The following is a 22,382-nucleotide window of genomic DNA, read 5'->3' as shown; positions in this document are numbered from 1 at the left end:
TTTCAGCTGAAGGACCCACACACGCGCATGACAATTTGCAAGGATGCTGTGTGGAGAGAGCACAGCGGGACGAGCCCCTTTGAAGGGGGAACAAAATGAATCAACAGAGATGGTTATAAAAACGACAGGCAGGAATTTGCATTGATTGGTAGACTTGCAGCACCAGTTTCCACCCAGGAAATGAGGTGAGGGTCACCTTGAAAAGGCATCTTGGCTCAAGCCCCAAAAGAAACCCTTTCCTTCCGTTCCGCAGACCCCGGCACCCCGTTCCTGTTTGCCCCAGGGGGGTGCTATGGGAGGCGTTGGGCTCGATTTCTTCCACCTGACAGAGGCGTTTGCAGCCGGAGCCTCTTCCCTGACAGCGTGGGTGGGGGTGGGGGGGCCACCCAGAGTCGGGGGGAGGACGCTCGGACAGCGGCTTCCTCACGCCTATTACTTTTGAGGTCGAATAGAAGAAGTTCATTCTGATTTTTTTTCTCTCTCTGAAAGCGGTCCGTGCCCCACGAGGCAGCAAGAAAGAAGCAGTTTTAGAGAGCGTGTGCAGCACGAGACGGGGTCGTCCTGGTGATTTGCCCCTTGGGGTCCTGCAGGTGGCCCCTGGGAAGGGGCCCCAGTGGGGTCTGCCCGCCCCTGCGTGGGCGCCGCCGGCGGGCTTGGCACTGCCCCGGGCTTGCGGTAGAGGGGACACCACAAGGGCGCAGACCCGCCTCGGGACGTTTCCGGTAGCGCGTGGGGCCGCCCTGGTGGCACGAGGCCCCTGCCCCTCGCCAAGGTGCCAGCCCGTTCCCGGGGCCACCCACCCCACCCCCACCCTGCTGCGCGGCTCTGCCTGCCGGGGCCCTGCGCCGTGGTCTCCGGGAACGTTCCCGGACTCCACCCCAGCAGAGCTGAGGCTGCTGGGCCCACCTGCCTGCAGTTTGTGTGTCCCCCACGCTCTCTCCCTACCTTTGCCCCGAGCCTCGCCTTCAGGCGAGTGGGGAAACTTGAATATAGACTCTCTGTTAGATAATAGTAGTATAGCAGCGATAGATTTCCAGAGGGTGACAGTTGTACTGAGGTTATGGAGGAGAATGTCCTCGTTCTTAGAAGTTGCAGGGGAGGATTCAGGGATGAAGTATCAGGATGTCTGCAGCTCACTCTCAGATAATTCAGAAAATAGCTGACATGATTCAGTAGATAGGATAGATGACCGATAGAGGCATGAATGATCAATAGATAGGTGATACATACAGATAGATGATAGATAGATATGGAGATTGAGCATTTATGTGGCAAAATGTTAGCAATTGGTGGATCTCGGATTATGGGTGATTGTTGTGCTGTGCTTGCAACTTTCTCATAGGTTTGAAAATTTTTGAGTGCCTGTTACCACGTCTGGGCTTTCAGCCAAGCTTTTGTACAAGGATTTTTTCATTCAACCCTCAGAGCAGCCCTGGGGTTGGGGCCCCTCTGTGGCAGCCGTTTTCCAGTTAAGGACACAGAGGTAAAGGGCTCACCCAAAGTCGCATGGCTGGATGAATGGCAAAACCAGGATTTAACCCAGGTCTGCATTATTCCCAAACTCCAGCAATTCCTCCCCTTCTACTTTTAGAAAATTACTAAGGATTACTCAACAGTCTTGTACCTCTAGGAGAAATATCTCTAGTTTGAGTCTGAGTGATTTTGGCTCTTTGCTGCAGTGTAAAGATTAAGAACATGGACTCTCAAGCCAACCTGGGTTTGCATCCTGACCACTTATTGGCTGTGTGATCTTGGGCAAGTCACTTAACCTCTCTGTGCTTTGGTTTTCTTCCCCTCTCTCTCTCTCTCTCTCTCTCTCTCTCTCTCTCTCTCTCTCTCTCTCTCTCTCGCTGTCTCTCACACGCGCTCTCTCTTTCTTTGTGAGAGAGGAACAAAAATAGTATCTACTACTGACGGTACTGAAAATTAAAGGAGCTATTCTGTGTACAGAGCTTACAACAGGGTCTCAAGTCCATAGCAAGCAATCAGTAGGTATTTTTGACTGCTGCTCCTGTCGCTGCTGATCTGCTTGCTATTGTGATCCCAGCTCCTAACACTTTGCCCAGTAGTAGATAAACCTGCAGGTCTTTCCCCTGCACCCAGGGTCAGCTTCCCGGCATGCCACCTTTGCCATTAAACAGGGCCCCACGCACAGAAGGACGCCACACTCAATTCAGTGCTCTGCTGTCACCTTCTCGACGTTCCTGCTCATTTTGAACAAGGGGCCCCCAATATTCAGTTTGCACTGGGCTGCACACATGATGCAGCCCGTCCTGTCTGCACCCCTTTTGCTCAGACCCCACTGAAAACAGCACTAAGACTAAATGCCTGTGAAGACAAACACGGCTCCAAACGGACGCAGGCAGGCTGGAGATAACCCAGTGGATCAGACAGGATGTTCCTTTGGCCGCACTCCAATCTGAAGTTGCACCTTTGCCCGCGCTACCCAGGCAGGGTGGGGGCCACCCGTCACATCTGGCGACTGAGCAGTTGACATGTGACAAGTCCAAATCGAGATGTGCTGTGAGGAGAAACTGCATACCAGATTTCGAGACTTAGTATGAAAAAAGAGAATGTGAAGTATCTTATTGATGGTATTGATTGATATTAAATTGATAACGGTTGAAATGATTGTAGTTTTAGATACGTTGGGTTAAGTAAGACACATGGTTAGACCTGCCAGGCTGACCTGTCCCTGGGCATGGCGTGGTCAGTTTCCAGGTCGCTCTAGCCATGCTCCAGTGCTGGCGCTGTAACGTCAACCCACCTGCGCCGAACCATCCACCAGGCACCTCTCTCCAGAGGCGTCCTTGCTGCAGGCCTGCCTCACCCATTCTCCTCTCCGAGTGTCTCCAAGACCCTGACTTTTATACCCAAGGAGTTTGTCAAATGACTAAACGTATCTGTAAGGCAGCACGTTGGGTGGAAAGGGTACTTTCTTTGGAATCAGAAAAACTAAGCCAGAAATTAAATTAAAATCCCTCTTTATAGTGATCTTGGGCCCGTTACTTAATGTCTCTGTGCAGGAAAGCAGATCAGCGCGTGCTTTAGAGTCTCGCCGACCTGAGTTTGAGGCTTGGCCCTACTGTGTGACACAGGACAAATAGCTTAGCCTCTCTGAACTCCAGGTTCGTCTCTGCGATGGGGGTTGGTTATACTTGCATTGTAAGAGTGCTGTGAGGGTGAGATAGGAGGACGCAGAGAAAATGCCTGGTCAGCAGCCGGCACACGAGGCGAGCACCCTAAATCCCTGTATTCTCAATGGGGGTGGTGGTCCCCCCCAAATTGTGGGGGGTAAATTGATTCATTGGGTGGATGAAAAACTCTTGTTCTTTATGTATAAAGCATAGATATACCTACTAGAAAGTATAGCCGTACAGGTATCTGTGGAATTAAAATTTCATGGAGGATCAATCTTTAAAAAAAGGTGCTGTAGGGAAATGATAATGCGAAAAGGTTGAGAAATATTGTATTAATCTGATAGACACAGTTCAGAGAGAGCTTTTCTGTTCTCATCTGTGAGGGTTGGAATTCCCATATTGAGTTTGACGAGTGTTTATCGAGCATCTCCAATGCCAGGCACTCTTCTAAACCCTGGGAATGGGGAGTCAGCCAACTGCCCTCCAGCACTTGCTTTCCGGAACCTCTGAGGTCGGGGACAGCCCCTGCCTCTGGGCGGCCAGCCCTAACAGGCATTCCCAGGATCTCAGTCAGGGGTTCTGAGGCCTCCTTAACCCACCCTATCCCCCATGGCGCCGTGACTTCCCTGTGAACCCCTGTTCTCACCTCCTTAGGAGGAGAACCCGCCCTACTTGGGGCTCTGTAAGGATCTCCTGGGGAGTGCACCCTCCCCAGGTGAAGCTGCAGGAGCCAAGGAGCCGGCCTCCTGCTTTCGGTTTGTTAGTTTTGTGCTTTCCCCTCCTTTGCATTTACAGCTCCTTAGAATGACCGAGATGGAGCCCGGGGAGGGACTGCTTATAAATTCATTCATTGCACTTCTGTCCACTTACCTGGAAAGCCGTCCTGAGAGCGCAGCGCGGGAGGCAGTGCCTCTGTCCTGAGCAGCGTCCCCTTCGCTGCCCCCCTTCCAAGGGGTGGAAAAGGAAGGCCGTGGCCACAGTGACCCCAGATTGCAGGCTGTCAGGGATGGCGGCTGCTTCCGGGGCAGGCAGCAGACACGTTGTGCCTTCGCTGGGCGAGCCGGGCACCAGCCGCCAGGGGAGCAGAGATGAACCCGTTGCTCCCATCTGATGACCTTCCTCTCAGGGTGACATGATCCTATTTGTTCTTCTTTGTCCTCTGTCCCCTCCCCTCCTGGAGAGCAGGGTTCTGCTGCCTGGTCCCCCCCTACCCCCCAGGCCCTGCCCCCACTCCAGGTCCTTGGGATTTAGTATTGTATTTCCAGGCAGTAAGGGTCAGGAAGTACCAAATGACTGACAGCGAATCCATGAATGAATATTCCTGGCCTAATTGGAGAGAATGAGATGTGGACAGATCCTTATATGACAGGGCCACTGATGCTGTGAGACAGAAAACCATAGTAGAATATGTTTATTAAGAGAAGATGGCAGGTGCGCGGGTGGTTCAGTGGTAGAATGCTCACCTTCCATGCAGGAGACCCGGGTTCAAGTCCCGGACCATGCACTCCCAAAAAAAAGATGGCAGATGTTGACAATTATTTGAACTAGTTGGTGGGGATGGCCATGTCCATCCAGCTTTCTGTGTGTTTGAAAATCTTCAAAAGTTAAAAAAATGAAAATAAAAAAATAAACAGATTGCTGGAGAAATACCAAGGAGGGTATAGCTAACCCTGAAAGGCTTCCTGGAGTAGGTAGCGGCTGAAATGATCCCCCACAAGGTTCCTGAGCATTAAGGCAATGTAAACAGGAAGCAGAAGCAAAAAGGACTTGCAGGCAGGCATTACCGAGCAAAGACCTGGCTACACGAGGGTGTGCGGTTCAGTGTCCAGAGGCAGGGCGGGGAGAGGCAGCCTGTGTGCCAGCCAGGGGGCTGCGATTTGGCCTGGGGGTAATGGAGCCAGCCCGCGGTTCAGGCGAGACCCTGCCCGGGCCAGCTTCACCCTGTGAAAAGTAAATCGGTTTAATTAAAGCCCTCAGCCTATTCCTGCAGCCTTAACTGATTGCCTGGAGCGTGGTTGAGTTTTTTTGCACGTCTCAAGGAGTTTCATTTTAGAGCTTTGGGGTTTTGTTTTGTTTTGTTTTACTTAAGTTTGTTTTCCCTGAAAAGTGTCAAAAAGCGTTAAGATAGAGTGTAGGCAGTTTTCTCAAAGGTGAGCCGAGACTGCCTCTTCCTCGGAGGCCAGGAGCGCAGCCAGTCTGGACACCTTGGTGCACTGTCCCCTCCACGGGGGACGCCAGCTCCCTCCATCTCCACCGGATTTGCTCTGCGGACAGGACGCACTGGGAAGCAGGTTCGGGTTACCTTTTGTTTCGCTTTTTGACCAAAGTGGCTGTTCTGGCCCCACACGCCGCTAACCCCAAGGCGTCTTGTGACCCGCCATCTGCCCCGGGATCTGGGCGCCCACTTTTTGCCCCCCGGATTCCACCGTTTCCCCAACCCAACTGGACGGCGCCGTGGGCACCAGCCTCTGCCCTCCGCCTTCCCGCGGGGAGCCGGCGCGCGCCTCGTGGGCAGGTGAAGCTGTGCGTCTCGTGGGGCTCCGGGACCCTGGGAACCACGACCCACGGGTCCCACCCAGAGGCCAGAAGGTTTGGCCAAGACCTGGTGGGTGAAGGCTGGTAGGGCTGCGTCAGAGCAAGGGGCCAGCTCGCCTGTTTGGCTGAAATAGTTGGCAGAAGGTGATGCATCCAGACATTTTTCTTTTCTTTTCTTTTCTTTTTTTTTTTTGCACAAGTCATTTATTTTCTATTGTGGCAACACAGACACACATAGGACAATTTCCTCTTTTAACCATATTTAAGTGTATAGCATTCCCAGTGTTACATCCCCCCCCCCCATTCCCAAAACTCTTTCATCTCCTCCAGGCGGGAAGCTCTGTTCCCTCTGAGCAGTAACTCCCAATCCCCCCTCCAGCTTCTGGTAATGAGATGTGGACATCTGATCTACTTTCTGAATTTGTATAACAAGGTACGTATTATTTATATAAAAATTAGCTGTTTAACAAATCCTCAGTTTGTCGTAGGTATTTCATGTGAAAGTGTGCCTGGTGGTAGCTTTTTGATGGCTGTCTCCCCGGACCCCGCTTCGCTGGCTTTCCTGCACCAGAGTGCAGAATGGGTTGGGCTAGGAGAACAGGAAACAAGAAAATGTGGGCGACCTCTTTCTCAAAGATTAATTATAAAAACACCCATCAGGCAGTCCCCATCACCTGGCGTGGTCCTAGGTATCGTGCAGATCCCGGATCCTCCCCTCAAAGGACTGCCTATCCCATTGGGTGGGACGGGGGTCCTCGTATAATTCGGGAGGAATCGAGGTGGGGCATCCGGAGAGTGGGGGCTGAGGCTGCAGCTGCTCCCTCAGGTCAGTAAAGGACGCGTGGACACCCACCGCGACGTGGCCAAAAGGTGAGATCTCGGGAAGGCTGTGGGCGGGGATCGCTGTCTGTTGGAATCTCTGTTCCTGGGGAAGGGGGTAACTGCTGGGCTGAGGTGTCTGATGAGGTTTCTGGGCAAGGGCCGAAGCCACCATTCTGGCCACGTGTCCCCTTCAGGCTCTTCAGACCCCGACAGCTTTGGTTCTCATCCCACCTCCACGGTCTCCAGCTGTGTGTCCTCAGGCAGGCGTCAAAACTCTCTGAGCCGCTTTCGTCCTGTAAAACAGGAACAGCCATCTTTGCCTTCCAGGATTAGATGAGATGGTGTGAGCGAAGCCAGGAGGCATTCATTTACGAAATCACAGCGGATACATGCATACATACGTAAATGAAAGACCCTTTGATTCCATGAAAAGTTATTTTCAAGTGATATTGTCAGCACACGCCATAACTCTGATCACCAACAGAGTGTCTCCAAGAGGCAAGCTGTGCAGACCTGGAGGGGTTAAATGATTTGTATGAGGCTATGTGGCATTTGCATACTTACCAGGTCCTGGAGTCTGTAAAAGTTATTTGTTTGAATGGGACGTGTATCTCCCCTAATTGTGCCAGCTTTATTTGCCTGAGTGTTCTTGGTCTCGTCTTCTTGGGATACCAGATCCCAGAGAACAGAGCAGGGTACGTCTTGCTCACTGACATGTCCTGGGGTTATGCAAGGTGGTTGGCAAACATTTGTGGAAATGAGCAGACTGATTTGTAAAACCGGACCTTCTGTGGCTTTGGCCTGGGGTTGCTTCCTTAGCATCGGCCCAAGCATCCTTCCTCAGCAGATTTTGTTCTTTGGCTCACTCCTCCTTGTAGGAATGGAGATAGAACGCGCTCGTTGCTTTGTAAACACTGCTTTCCTGCATGTGTCCTACCCCAGAACGACAGATCTGCATGTCTCGCATTTGCAGGGCTTGGTTTTGAAGCCTCCTTTGCTCTCCTCTCCTGCCAAGTGTTCACAGGCTATGGAACCACCTTCTAGCAACAGTGTGCTCTGGTCTCCTGCAGGTGTGATTGCATCCTACCAAATTCTTCCCAGTGGGAGCCTGGCAGTAGCTGGGAGGTGGGGAGGTCTGTGGGCCAGAGCCGCCTGGGTAAAAGGCAGAGACAGTTTCTCTCTGGGGAGACTAGGAAGTCCTGACTCAGGGCACGCTCACTGCCTGTGCACGCACCACCCACCCTTCAGGCCAGAGGTCAGGCCCAAGGAGAGACGAGATGGGGTGTGGCCTGCAGGACGCCAGCCCTCCACGTCCTGTGCTCCCTTGGGTGGTCTCAACCCGACTGAGCGCTCGAGCCCTGAGCATCTGTCAGTCTCCCCATTCACAGATGATGAGACTGAGGCCTGACGAGGTGAGCACCTGGCCCCGGAGCCAACACCCTCCCTCCATATGGTGCAGCCACAGTTCAGACCCAGCTCTGGCTCAGGTTGCTTTCTCAATTTAGTCCTGCTTGGGGGGCGGGAGGGGAGGACGCTCCATGCCAATTTCTCTCCTTATACGACTAGCTGATGATTGCACAGTGCCCCAAGAAGCAGGTTATAGAAACCATGTGTGCAGAAAGAGGGGAGCTGGGGAAAGCCAGGGGAGGCCGTCCGAGTGGTGGACGGAGCAGACTCGAGCAGGGGCCGGAAGAGGGAGGCCAGACTGACATTGAGCCCTCCGTCCTGATGCCATCCATCCAAGCCCCGTCAGTGGGGGGCCCCTTGGCCCCATCTGTGAAGGCTCACGGCTCCGGCTTTATTGGTTGCCATGGCAACCCCGGGCCTTGCCGACCAGCAAGGGGTTGGGGGGTGGGGAGGAGGGCTCGGCTGTGTGTGTCATTGTGTCCCCAATCCATAGCAAAGCTGATGACAGGGGCTGCCGACCAAAAAGGAATGTCTCGAGCCTGTGCCAGCACCTTTGTCTCGGGCCTGAGAACAGCTGGGAAAACGAGAGGAAACTTCTTTGGGGGGCCCTGGATAGGTCTGGGTGTCCATTTCTAGCCAGTGATGCATGTGCGGGGTCTGGGAGGCCACGTCATGGAAAGATGGAAGCAGGCAACACCTTTACGGTTCATTCAGAGACGGGGTGCAGGCAGGCCCTGGGGGGGCAGCAGCGCCCCCGGCACCAGGTCGCAGCCCACCCTCCCTATCCCACAAGGTGGGGTCTGTCGGTATTGTCCCCATTTTACGATGAGGGAACTGAGGCACAGCGGCTACTTAATGTGCCCAAGGACATCAGGCAGGTGCTTGGAGAGGGGGCAGGCTGGAATGACCAGTCTGCTGGAAGTGGTCCTTCGGCAAGGATTTGGAGGAGACAGACTGGAAGGAGGGGATGGGACATACCCCGGGAATTCTGACACCCTCACCCCTGCGGGTCTCACGTGCCTCTGAGGATCTCTGGCTCCTGAGCTTTAAACGTCCAGCCTCAGTTTCTCCACCTGTCATGGGGCAAATATCGCAGAAGATGGAATTTACATACGGAAGGAACATTGCACTGATAGGGGAGCGATGCATAGCCGATAAATAGCAGCTGCTACTTTCATGACTAGTCTTCTCCCTCCAGAGCCAATTGGAAGATTCTTTTTTTTTTTATGTTTTGGATCTTTTTTACACCCCCACCCCCACCCCTTCCCCAGGATTCTTCTCACCCTATTGATTTAACCCCTCCCTGCCCCCACTCGCAAAACAGGTAAGCAGAAGCCAAGAGAGCTAATTAGCATTTTAATTAGAGGAGAAGGTTTGGGGAGAAGTGGATGGGACCGGAAGCCTGTTCTCTGTCTGCCTAAACCAGTTTTCTCAAACGTGCTTTGACCGAGACCCAGGCTAGGGAAGAGAGCTGATGGCAGGTGCACGAGCGCCTGAAACAAGAGGATTCCGCTTGCTTGCCTGCACTCCAGTGGCTTCTGTTCTCTTTAACTTAGTGGCTGATTTGAATTTCTCTTTCATTCGTAAGCTCATCGAGGAGACTGTATCAGTTTGTCTATCTCGCTGGCCTCTAACTGCTGCCCCAAATCTGCCGGTCTCTCCGTCCTAACAGATGGCCCGAAGCCTTGGGCAGTCAACTCTGCCAACTAGAATTTAATAGCCCGCTCTGATTTTTATTATCTAATTTTCCCAGTTACCTTTTATTTGTAGCAAATGAAAAAAAATCAGGGGTGGATGGATAGCGATTACAAAGGATTCTTTGACAAGAATTTTACTTGCATTTAAAAAGCGAATTCATTTCAAGAAAAGTATTCAGTGAATACATGTCATATTAGAATTAAGAACAAAGAAGGCGAAGTGGTGTGCTGTGTAAACAACTGAGGTTTGGGAACTTCGGGGGTAGATTTGGGGTTTCTGAGACCAGAAGTACCCACAACCAGTTGCTTTTTGTTCAGATTTTGGGGTTTCTCAGCTTCCCCTGGGTCACAACCTTGGAGAGTGCTGCTGCTCCGAAGGCTCCCCCCTGTCCCCCATCTCTCAGGCCACCCCCTCTGTTTTCCTGATGTGCAGGCCAAGGTCCAGCAGAGTTGTGAAGGGCGTGGTGGAAAGAACGGGGTGACTTCTGGGGTGGGGGCAGGGGGTATGCAGACCCCACGGGAAGCAGTGTCGCGGTGAGGCCTCGGTCAGGCACGGAACCCGTGGCCTGTCTGCCACAGGAGCCTCAGGGTCCAGATGCACTTAGGGACAATTTCATCCACACCCACATTTCACACCTGAGGAAACTGAGGCAGGGATAGGACGGTGTCCTTGATTTCTGAGCCAGAGAAAGACCGTGGGCGTCAGTGTCGTGGTGACGTCAGCTGGGATGGGAGGTGTTACTGCTGAAGTGCTGTTTTAACAGGAACTGCAGACCTGCTCAGTGGCCCCCAATCCAAAGCACAGGAGTGTTGGGTTCATTCAGCACATAGATTAACTCCAGGAACTGTGCGATGTTCTCAGTGGCATTGGAGGGGTTTAAGCGGGAGAGTGAGGTGAGATGAATTGCACTTGAAAAGGTCCTTCTGGGGACTGAATAGAAAATGGCACTTAGGATGTCACACCCTCGTCCTGGTGAAAGAGGATCGCGGCTTGGACCAGAGCATTTAGGGATGTGCCGCAAACAGGGATGATCTAGGACCCCTGGGCACCCAGCTCTCTGCTGCCGCTCCCTGTGGAACCCTCCCTTGTGGCCAACCAGTTCCAGAAAATTCCAAAGCAAGCCCCCCAGGGAGTATCCACTTGTCTGTTGCACCGTTTTTCTCTGGGGCCCCAGAAACCTCCATGAGCTCTAGAGTTCTAGACTCTATGGCTTCATCTTCAGCAGAAAGTATAAGAGCGAGTCAGAGACAATGCATGTCTTGAACACCTACAGTCCACCTGGCTGTTTGCATCCATTAGCTCAAATTCCTAGAGCAACCCAGCAGAGAGAGGCAGCATCGTCCCCGTTCTACAAATAGGGAAACCGAGGTGCAGAGAGTTTTAATAAGCTTCACTCTGTTATACAATTATATCCGTGCCCAGCACACTTCTCCTTACCATCTACTGTGGTGCACGTGACAGACATCACTAATCTAGCACAGATCTCTCCCCCTCAAAGGTCATAAAATCTTTCAGCTCAATGCCCCAAGCAGCCAACATCAATTCTTTGGAACCGGAACATGCCCTGCCATTTATTTGCCATCCCATCACCAACGAGAACCCAACCAGTTCCTTCTCCGCTCAAGTTGAGTCTTGTTTATGCTCCTGGCTTGGCCCTATGAGAAAGTCAGTAGAACACGCGAGTTCTAGACCCATCTCTCTGTGACATTAAAGCAACCACAGCAAAATAGTCACCGTCATCCCCATCATCGGGAGTCACTCTGCCAGGCGGCACCAAGTGCTCTTTTCGTTTAGTCCTTATAAGAAGACAAGAAATGGGAACTATTATTATCATCCCCCATTTTACAGACAAGGAAGCTGAGGCAGACTATTAGAATGCAAGCACCATGAGAAGAAGAAATTAATCTTGGTCTCATTTGCTGTTCCATCCCAGCACCCGAGCACAGGGCCGGGCACACCACAGGGGTGCAATATTATCCGCTAAGTGAGGGAGCGACGCCAGCAGTGGGCCGAGGGCAAGCTTAGGGTCACGTGGTCTGTAACCTGCAGGAATTCAAAGCCAGGCCTGTCCGACCGAGCCTGTCATTGCTCTCTACTCCCTTTTCTGGTCCTTTCTCCCCATCTATAAACGGGCAGGCAGGTGGCTCCAAAAGTTTTTTGACAAGGTAAAATTCATATGTATGCACCTTAAAATTTTTTGTTTATATCATGAAAGTAATCATTAGCTATTTTAAAGCGTACAATTCAGTGGCTTCAGTATATTCACATATTGCATAATCATCATTATCCAGCAAAACATTTCCGTCCCCCCAGGAAACACTGTACCCATGTAGAAGCCTCTGGCAATCACTAACTTACTTTCTGTCTCTATAAATTTGCCCACTCTGGCTGGATATTTCATAGATGGAGTCGTAATATGTGGTCCTTTGCATCTGACTTCTTTCAACGTAGCATAGTGTCTTCAAGGTTAATCCATGTTGTAGCATGGAACAGAGCTTCATTCCTTCTTATGGCTGAACAATATCCCACCGCGTGGGCAGACCACATTTTCCTTATCCATTCTTCTGCTGGCAGATGCTTGGGTTGTTTCCATCTTGAGGCTGTTGTCCTAAATCTGATCATTGGAGCACAAATATCTGTTCTAGTTGCTGCTGTCAGTTCTCTGGAGTACATACCTAACAGTGGGATTGCTGGCTTATATAGTAATTCTATGCTTAATGTTTCAAGGAATCCATAATTCTTAAAGGCGAGGGCATCTCCCAGACTGAGGGATTGGGAGCTGGACCCTGGGATCTTCCTCCTCACCAATTCCCACCCCACTCGGCACCTCCCATGTGCCTCATGGCCATTCCCTTCTTCCTTGCACCCCTCTGTGATTTCCTGTCCCGGCCACACTCACTGTGCATCCAAGTCCTTGACCTTTCACCCCTCTGAGCACTTGCTCATGCCATACCCTCCCTCTGGAATGCCTCTTTCTTCTCTGGCTCCTGCAATCACCTACTGTGTCAGGGTGCAGGTCAGGTGACACCTTGGGGGCATTGTCACGGACACACACACACACCAGGATTTATCTTCCTGGGTTCCCATAGCACCTCATGCAGACCACAGAAATGGTCAGCATCCCATTGGGCCTTATACAGACGTAGTTGTCAACAGTGAACTGGAAATCTGTTATGGACGTATCTTGCCAGGTTATTTTAAGAATTTGTCGGCATGTTGCATGAAGCACACTAGCATATTAGGCTCTCCCATTTCCCAGGAAATCACAGAGGGGTGCAAGGAAGAAGGGAATGGCCATGAGGCACATGGGAGGTGCTGAGTGGGGTGGGCATTGGTGAGGAGGAAGATCCCAGGGTCCAGCTCCCAATCCCTCAGTCTGGGAGATGCCCTCTCCTTTAAGAATTATGGATTCCTTGAAACATTAAGCATAGAATTACTATATTCCCTATTCCTCTGCCACTAGATTATGGGCTTCAAAAAGAGAGGAACGTTTTTATCCATCCTTGCTTCTCCTGTATCTAAATGGTAGAGTGCCTTCCCATAATCGGCACTTAATTAATTTTTGTTGATTGGATTAGTGGGGCAAGAGAGTAAATGAATGACACTGACTCTTCTGATTGTTTGAAATATAATGTGCTACAAATTAACGACTGGTAGAGATCAGGTTTTGCTAGAAGGTCAGTTTCAACCGCAGGCCACCGAAATGTCACCGTGATATATTTTCCAATGTGACATTTTTCTAATTGAAAGTGTGTGGGTGGGATTCTCACTTTTGCAGAGTATTCAAATGTTAATATGCGAATTCTTTGAGACTCGCGCTTTCAAACCTGCACTTAATGGAAATTGAACTGTGTGGAGTCTTAAGTGGTACCGTTAAAGACAAATGGTCTTAAATGAGAGACCAAAACTGCTCTTTCTACACGGTTATCATGCTGCTAAAACGAACAGGCTTGCAGTGACTTGTGTTACCAATCAGTAGAGGCGGGTTCTCTGCCCGATGTGCTCAAGTGATCGATTCCTGAGACACTGGGGTTTCAAAGAGAGAGTTTACTGCTAAGCACAAAGCATGATGAAGTTAGAGAGGATCTAATTATTGAACCTGTGTAGATTGATCATTTGCATAATCTGGCACTTGGGCTGGGTTCCTTCTGGGCTGACTCAGGGCCCCTCATTAATAAACATTAGGGGCTGTGGTTAGTGCTCATTAGGCCCTAAAGTTGAAAAACCAGATAAGGGAGCGCAAGTGAGGGTCAATCAACAAGGTCTTTACAATCACAAGGTAAAGGAAGGCTGTGTATTCATCCAGTCATTATCAGACATCAAGGCACCTGGATCACAGTTTGGAGATTTCAATATTTCCCTCTGGCTATTCTAATATACTAGAAAGTAAAAAAAGAAATATCCATATATGGATTCAGTAATCATAATCATTTCTTAAACCCTAACTTCTCGATTCCACTTGGATATACGGAAATAGATTTTTTTTCCAAATCCACTGAGTTACCAAGAAAAGAGTCTTGAGTTGTTTATGGTCACACTTTCTGAATTCATGCTTTTCTCAGTACAGTTTTCTCGGATGAAGAGCCACTAAATTCATTCTCTGGACTGCCTTCCTTCCGTCCATGCAGCCCCATGTCTGCTGCAGCCCAGCGTCTTGTCGTTGGCTGAGCCGACTGATATGGTGTGATGAGGCACATCGGGGCTCTGGGGTCAGGCCGACCAGGCCATCCTGTTATCAAGGCCGAAACCCCGAACCCCTCCGGGTTTCCACTTCCTAACTCTGCAATGGGGAGCTTCCCGGCCGGGCAGGTGGCTGAGGAGCCTGAGGGGGTGACGTGCCTCTAGGACCCGGCGCCGTGCGCCACCCCCCCCCCGCAGCCACTCCCCTCCTCCCCTCCAGGAGAAATGAGGAACCCGGCGGGTTCTGGGATCCTGGCCGCCCAGCCCAGCGCCTGAGGTCCAGGAGAGGGGTTGGAGTTGCTGGCCCAGAACTGTCAGCTGCCCTGCAGGGCCACCCTGCATCGTAAGGCACCCACCTGCAATGCAGGAGCCCAGGAGGCAGCGCTGCTCCCAGAAGCCCTGTGGTTTGGGGCCGATCAGTCTGAAACTCTAGGAAGGAAGATGGACTTCCTTCCTGGACTTTCTCACAAAGGCCCTTGGAGGATGGGAACCCTTTTCCCTCACTCTTGATGTTTCCTTCCACGTGGAGGGACGTCTTTAAGCCTAACACCCCTGGCCCTCTCTGCCCCCCCCACTCCACCCCCTCACCCCAGCCCACCCCAGCCCACCCCGGGGGAAGGGGAGTCCGCTGCTGCCAGGCCGGCAGCTGGGCCCCGGGCTGGGTCTGGAACCAGAGTCCTCCCACATCCAGGACTGTCACGGCCACCTCCCTGTCCATCTGAAGATCTTGTCTCCGTGCTGCTTCTCCCCTCTGTGACCCCACCATTCCCGGGACCCTGATCCAGCCTGATCGGGAGAAGTGGGTTATGCAGAACAGACACAGTGGCCAGGCCTGCACCCTGTGGACTGGGGAAGCACCTGAGAAGAGGGAGGCATGATGTGCACAACAGACACCCCAAAAGGCATGCCCCCCAACACCTGGTAGTGCCTCAGTTGCTTCACCCATATTACCCCCTAGGGCCCTGAGGACGGTGTCTGCAAAGCCCTGGCCGAGAGCCTGCGCTTAGTAAGTGTGCCATGTGTCGTGATGCTTGGAGAGCCCGGCACATAGTCGGTGGACCCCGAATAGTCTTAGAATAAATGAATCCACAGCTCAGTGCTGACCATTCCCTCCTTCAGTCAGTCTTTGCTTCTCATAATGTATCCATCATCCCATGATCTCTGGGGCAGCCACAGGACACCGTCCTGGGTTCTGCCAGACCACCTGCTCCTTTTCATCCATGCTGCTAACCCAGCATCTTCCCAGCACACACACTGGGTGTACTATCCCAACCTGTCGTCCCTCCCTGTGCCATTCTCCCTCCGTGGACCCAGGCCCCCCTTCCAGCTGCTGGGTTCTCTCCAGATCTGTGTCTGTCACCCCTCGTTGGTGCTTCCTCCATGCTCTGTCGTCAGAGGACTCATATAGTGGGCAGGTGGGCTCTGTTGGTCTCATCCGAGTCCAAGGTGGTATTTCCACCCCCATGCAGGCGAGGGTGGAGGTGGGCAGCCCAGGGCCTGTCGCAGAGTGTCAGGTGTCATAACTCGACCCACAATAAATCCACACACTAGGGACCAATTAGACTTCCAAGCCGGACTCTGAATCCAGTCCTGGTTCCCCTGCCAACTTGCTAGTCTGAGGCTGAGTTACACTGTTCCTTTGCCTCAGTTTCCCCATCTGTGAAATGGAGAGAGTCATCCTGGTGGGAGGATTTTCAGAAATGCAAGTTAAGTGCTTGCAGCATGACACCTAGCACATAAGGGAGGTGCAGTAACTCAGGCTGGGCTCCCTCTACTTTCGCGCAAAGCACGCCCCAGCCCCAGCCATGGACCTGCCCGTCGTCGGGCGTGGCACTGTCTTGTGTCCTCACAGGGAATGCAGCTCCATGCCTGCCTCGTTCACCACCCATGATCCAGTAGGTCCAGGTCCGGTCCTCCTCATGGACAGTGTCTAATGCTTGTCTTCTCCTCTGCTGGGACCATCTTGATTCCTTGTATGTTTTGTGATCTTCTGTTGAAACCTGGACATTTTGATACTTTGGTGTGTAATCGTTGGAATTAGACTGAGGAATCTGTTCCTTAGGCTCATATCCAGCTAGTATTATGGCAGAGCTTTCCTGGAACGCCAGGAGCTAACGAAGGAGGAGGGGGTCGTGGAGGAGAAGGAGAAGGAAGAGGAGGAAGAGGAGGAGGGAGAGGACAAGGAGGAGGGAGAGGACAAGGAGGAGGAGGAGGAGGAGCACAAGAAGGAGAAGAAGACGGAAGAGGAGGGGGAATAAAAGCACGCCTTTCCCAGTCTTCGCCCATGACCCGTGGGGATCTCCTTTGGGGGTTCTCCGTACGGTGACCTTGGAGAGTCGCTCCAGGCCCCAGCGCTGGGGCCTCCCGGTCCCATCTGCCTCTGTGTCTTGCCTTGGGCCCGCAGGCATGGCCCTAGGAGTTGCCTGGAAACCCTTTCTCACGGCCCCAGGCCGTGCACCCACCCCAGGCAGCCCCGGCTGCTCTCGGGCCGTGCTCGGTGAGCGCCCTCTGCACACAGGGCAGGTGGGGCAGCAGGCCCGGATCCGGCATCTGGTTCGGTCCTCAGGCCTCCGCCGGTCCGTTGGGTTCAGACGCCCTGGTCCCCGCGCATGCCCCTTGGTCACTCTGCTCCCTCCGGAACGGGGGCCGGCCGGGGCGCCACAGGGTCCTTTCGCTTTTAAATCGCCTTTTTCTTGCTTTTGGGCGCTCGCCCTCTCTGCAAGCTTTTAGCTGTTTGGGGAGCTTTCTGAAAGAAGTTTCTGCCAGTTCCTGCAGAACTGAAGGACTGAGCCCTGAAGCATCCCACTTCCCCCTTGATCAGGGAGAGGCCGGTTGGTTCCTGTCGGGTGTCCTGCGGTCTCCTCTGGTGGGTCCTCCTGGCCTGCAAAGGACAGCCCTGGCTTCGCTGGCCGGGGTGGATGACAGCCCGGGGAGGTGCCTATGCCTGCCTCTGCCCCGCCCCTTCCACCTCCGCCCCGCCCCCTGCCCTGCCTCTGCCCCGCCCATTCCGCCTCCGCCCCGCCCCTGCGCGCCTTTCTGCTTTGCCATTTGGAAACCGGGCCCCTGCCCCTCCCTGGGCTCTGCTGCAGGTGGGTGAAGTGGGCCAGGAGCTCAGTGCACGTACAGTGTGGGAGCAAGGGGCTCGATGCCGGAACAGCCTTCCGGGCTGTGTGGGGAACTGCGGGGCCGGGACACCCGGCTGGCGGCAGCGCGGCATCAGCGTGCTTCTCTGCTCTCTTCCAGGGCGGCGGCGCCCGGGAGCAGGGCCATGGCCTCCATGCTATTCACCCGGCCGCTGGCCAGCGGCGTCCAGCACAGCTTCCGCCTGCTGCGGCCCGGTAAGCCCCCGGGGGGTGGGGTCTCTGCAGGAGCTGGACCCTCTGGGGGGACGGAATCAAACTACCGAGTCCTAGGCTGGAGGGGGTCCTTGGAGAGAAAGGGAGCAGCCAGCCCGGGTCCCGGGGCTGACCTCGGGGTCAGCGATTGTCCCACTGCAAAACGTGCCCACTGCCTCCTGCCTGGCTCCCCTCGGCCACGTGCGCTACTGTCCCCAGGTGGACAACTCTGCAGTCTGAAAGGAGGTGGTGAATCCCCGAACCCCTCTGCCTGCACATAGCTGGTCGCCCCAGCAGCCAGAGGGCCCAGGCCATCCCCTCATGGACCACTGGGGGATGCAGGGACCACTGGGGGACACAAGGCTGGGGTGGCTGCCCAGGAGCGTACACGGCCCCGATGGCCTCTGCCATTGGCATGGAAGTCAGCTGCGCATCAAGGGCACTCACTGGTCAGGAGGTGCCACCCCATGCATGCAACCCACATGCTGCCCTGTCCCTCACCTCTGCACGGCCACCCGGCCACCAGCTGCGGCTCCCGCTTCTACCACAGTCTGTCTCAAATCCTCTGCCTCACCATCTGTGCCTGAGCCAGGGCCGGTTAGCCAGGTGAGTCTAATGGGTGGACAGAGCTTCTCTAAGCCTCAACGCCCACCCTCCACACACCCAAATTACAGGTGAGGAAACTGAGGCTCAGAGAAGCAAGGAACTTGCTCAAGCACCCAAGGCAGTGAGTGGAAGGGCCCCTCGAATGCAAGCAAGCCTGTGTGCCTCCCAGCATGGAGGTACTGGCCCTCGTGTGCCCCTGTAGGCCCCCGGAGGTAGGCCCTGACCCCAGCGTCTCCTTTTGGGCCTCCCACGGGGACACAACCAGCTCCGGCTCTGGCCTGGCAGTGAGAGCAGTGCAGAGAACACGACGAGTGTCTCACGTGGTCCCCACTCTGCTGAGTCCCCACGCTTGTCACGAGGGCTTCTCTGATTGCCGTCAGCCCTGACTGCCATCATGACACCATCCGACAGTGTCCTGGGTTTGCCTGTGCGACGGTGATATTCACAGGAGGTGGAGAGCGGGGGTGCCAAGCCTCTCATAGGTTTTATTTTTAAATAAGCTTTTTAGTTCAGAATCATTTAAATTGCCCAAGACGTTGTAAATGGAGTACAGAGAGTTCCCTGGTAGGCCTCACCCAGCTTCCTCTACTGCTGACGTCTTATATCGAAGCGGTACATTTGTCACAGCTAAAAAGACCAGCCATGGTAGATTACCCTTAACTCAGCTCCAGACCTTATTTGGATTTCAGCAGTTTTTCCGTGAACATCCTTTCTCGGTCTGTATGAGCTTCCTGTGGCTGCTGTAACAAATGACCCCAAACTGGGTGGCTTAAAATAACAGAAATATACTGACTCCCGGTTTTGGAAGGCAGAGGTACCAAATCAAGATGTCAGCAGGGCCAGGCTCCCTTGGAAGTCTGTCCCCTGCCTCTCCTGGCTCCTGGGCCGCGTTCCTCCAGTCCCCCTTTCTCCATGTGGCCTATTCTCTGTGTCCGTGTCTTCTCCCCTCTGTCTGTACTTCTTCTCCCCTTCTTATAAGACCCCAGTCATGTTGGGTGAAGGACCCCCCTGCTCCATTAGGACCTTATTTTAACCTGCCTGATTCCATCTGTAACGATCCTATTTCCAAATAAGGCCACGCTCTGGGGTCCTGGGGCCAGGACTTAAGCCATTTCCTTTCGGGGAACACAATTCAGCCCCTCACCCTGCGCAGGAGCCCATCCGGGGGACCCCTTTGCATTGAATTTCTCAGTCTTTCTTTGCTTTTCTTGACCTTGACAGTCTTGAGGGTTTGTTGCTCGGTTTTGAGGTCTTGTGGTGCATTATTATTGATTTGTAAGAGAAGCATATTACTGTTTACCCATCTTTATGTTAAAAACAAATCCAAGCCAGAATGAGGCAGGTGTGGTGGGTTCTGAGTAGAAGATTCATTGATTCTGGAGCAGGTTTCACTGAGCGCCTCCCACGTACCGAGCTCTCATGAGGCTCCTCCAGGAGAAGAGATGTGGCTCGGGGGGGCTCCGGCCTAGGGGCACACCTGGCGCCCCCTGTGAAGGTCATTCTCAAGGACATCTGAGTTTTCCCCAGCTGGTAACATGGAAAAAGCACTGGATGTATCTCATAAGATTGGGCCACTGGCTTCTCCACGTGTCAGCCAGCGAGCCTATGCACAGGACCTCTCCAAGCCTCAGTTTCTCCTCGGGAGGGTGGCGAAAATAATAATATCTTCCCTACTTATTCCGTGAAAAGAGTCGGTTCATGGGGAAAGCCCTTCATTCATATTTACAGCTTGGGTGAGCAGTGCACAAGAGTGGAACGCACAGCACACGATGCAAAAGAGTAAATGGCCAGACCACAGGCTACTCAAGGGAAAGTTTAATCATTCTTGGCACCCTTGGCCAGATTTAGAAAGCTAGTGAGTCTTCTCTTTTCTTTTGGCCTATTTGGCATATATTCTATACTATTTTTTAATACTAAAAATGCAGTTTTGACAAAGATGCAGGAATATGTGCATGCTCCCGCACTGCTGGTGGGCAAGTAGCAACAAGCGGTGTTTAAAAAAGTGATAGGATAGTAATTTATGCTTAACCCACTCAGTTTTCACCCCAACTCCATAAAGTAGAGGAAACTGAGACTCAGACTAATTAAGTGACTTGCCCAGAGTCACAGAACTAGCCAGTGGCTGACTCAGGCTTTGGGCTGACCCCAGTCTGGCTCCAGGACCTTCACTCTTAATGACTGTATTAGTTACCCATTGCCACATAACAAATATCCCCAGACTTGAGGACTTAGAAAATGTATGTTTATTATCTTACCATTTGGGCGGGTCGGGAATCCAGGGATGGTTTAGCCGGATCCTCTGGCTCGGGGTCTTTCGTGAGGATGCAGTTAGGCTGTGGCTTGGGCTATGGGCTCATCTGAAGCTGAAGTTGGCAGCTGGGGACCTACTTCCAAGCTCAGCCTCATGGTTGTAGCGAGATTCAGTTCATCGTGGGCTCTTAGTTGGAGGCCACCCTCAGCTCCTGGCCATGAGACATCTTGTTGGAGCAGCTCAGAGCAGGGCAGCTGCTTCATCAAAATGAGAAACGCTCCAGAGGGAGTGAGGGTGTTCGAGACAGAGCTCCAGCTGTGAACTTTATGTAGCCCGGGTCTCATGTGGAACCCTTGCCCTTTGGGGAAAAGGACATTCATTTATTACTCAGTGTAAAGATCAAGAGGACATTAAAAATGTTTGATGGCTGTTTATATAGTTTGGAGTTAAAAATTCCCTCTGCAGGTTGGGGTGTCCACAGAGGGCCACGGACATCACAATCAGTCTAAGAAGGCTGGGCTAGGTGGACCAGTTGCCCACTGGTTTTGTGTGTTAAGGACAAGCTTCCTGTGCTGGTTTGAAAGGATGTATGCTCCCCTAGAAAAGCCATGTTTTAATCTAAATCCCATTTCATAAAGGCAGCCATTTCTTATGTGATTTAATCAAGAGTGGTTGTTAAACTGGATTAGGGGAGATGTGTCTCCACCCATTTGGGTGGGTCTTGATAAGTTTCTGGAGTCCTATAAAAGAGGAAACATTTTGGAGAATGAAAGAGATTCAGAGAGAGCAGAGAATGCTGCCACACCACCAAGCAGAGAGTCCACGAGCCAGCGACCTTTGGAAATGAAGAAGGAAAACACCTCCCGGGGAGCTTCATGAAACAGGAAGCCAGGAGAGAAAGTTAGCAGATGAAGTCTTGTTCTCTATGTGCCCTTCCAGATGAGAGAGGAACCCTGACTGTGTTCACCATGTGCCTTCTCACTTGAAAAAGAAACCCTGAACTTCATCGGCCTTCTTGAACCAAGGTGTCTTTCCCTGGATGCCTTAGATTAGACATTTCTATAGACTTGTTTTAATTGGGACATTTTCTCAACCTAAGAACTGTAAACTAGCAACTTATTAAGTTCCCCTTTTAAAAGCCATTCCGTTTCTGGTATATTGCATTCCGGCAACTAGCAAACTAGAACATTTCCTGTCTTCGGGATGTGCTGTTTTACTCGTAAGTGAAATGCTGGGTCATTGGATATTAATTCAAACTTGTTTTTGCTTCCTTGTGTTTCTGATGATATCTTGCCTTGGGAGGAGGTGGGGCTGTTTTGCTGCAGATGTTTCGCTTCAAAGACCCAGCACTAGGCAAGGTCAGAGATTGTATCAGTTACACTCAGAATTTTAGGGGAAAATTAATTGGCCTCTCTGAGCCTCACTATCTCTTGTGTAATATGGAAATAATAATTCTATTTCCCTCATTAGGCAGTTGGGAAGCGTAAAGGAGGTAATTGGTGTAAATCGACCAGCCTCATGCCTGCTACGCCCCCATAAATGCTCAATAAATGGTCAGCTCCTCCTGCAACTTGCCGTGACAGACCTCAGGGAAAGCCTCCTTGGCCCTTCACGTTTCATGCTTTTCCCTGTGGTTTATGAGATTACATGCCCTCATTTAGTGATTATTCATTTTATTGGTTATTTGTGGGGGTTTCCCTCCACAAATCGAGGGATAGTAGGAAAAGCAGAAATATTGGAGTCGAACAAACCTGGATTTAAGTCCTGGTTCTGAGGTCCACAAGTGGTAGAATGCTCGCCTTCCGTGCGGGAGACCCGGGTTCGACTCCTGGCCATGCACCAAAAAACAAACAAAAATCCTGGTTCTGCATCTCACCTGCTGTGTGACATGGGAAAACTTGTCTAACC

General features: G+C 52.4%; 1 protein-coding gene across 3 annotated transcripts in view; it reads left to right on the top strand.

Moving 5' to 3' along the window:
- Positions 1-22,382, top strand: part of ABAT (4-aminobutyrate aminotransferase) — an 86,910-nt gene that overhangs the window by 27,408 nt on the left and 37,120 nt on the right. Inside the window, exons 2-3 of one of the 3 annotated variants that reach the window (XM_077141866.1) lie at positions 17,526-17,620; positions 18,292-18,399. The exons of 1 other annotated variant lie outside the window; for it this stretch is intronic. In XM_077141866.1, coding sequence (XP_076997981.1) covers positions 17,551-17,620; positions 18,292-18,399 — 178 coding nt within the window. In that variant the 5' untranslated portion in view covers positions 17,526-17,550. The remainder of the gene's footprint in view (positions 1-17,525; positions 17,621-18,291; positions 18,400-22,382) is intronic. One more of the 3 variants, XM_077141867.1, reaches the window with a different exon arrangement.

This window comes from Tamandua tetradactyla, chromosome 23, assembly GCF_023851605.1.
Source record: "Tamandua tetradactyla isolate mTamTet1 chromosome 23, mTamTet1.pri, whole genome shotgun sequence".
Classification (NCBI taxonomy): domain Eukaryota; kingdom Metazoa; phylum Chordata; class Mammalia; order Pilosa; family Myrmecophagidae; genus Tamandua; species Tamandua tetradactyla.
This window is presented reverse-complemented; position numbering and strand designations above follow the sequence as displayed.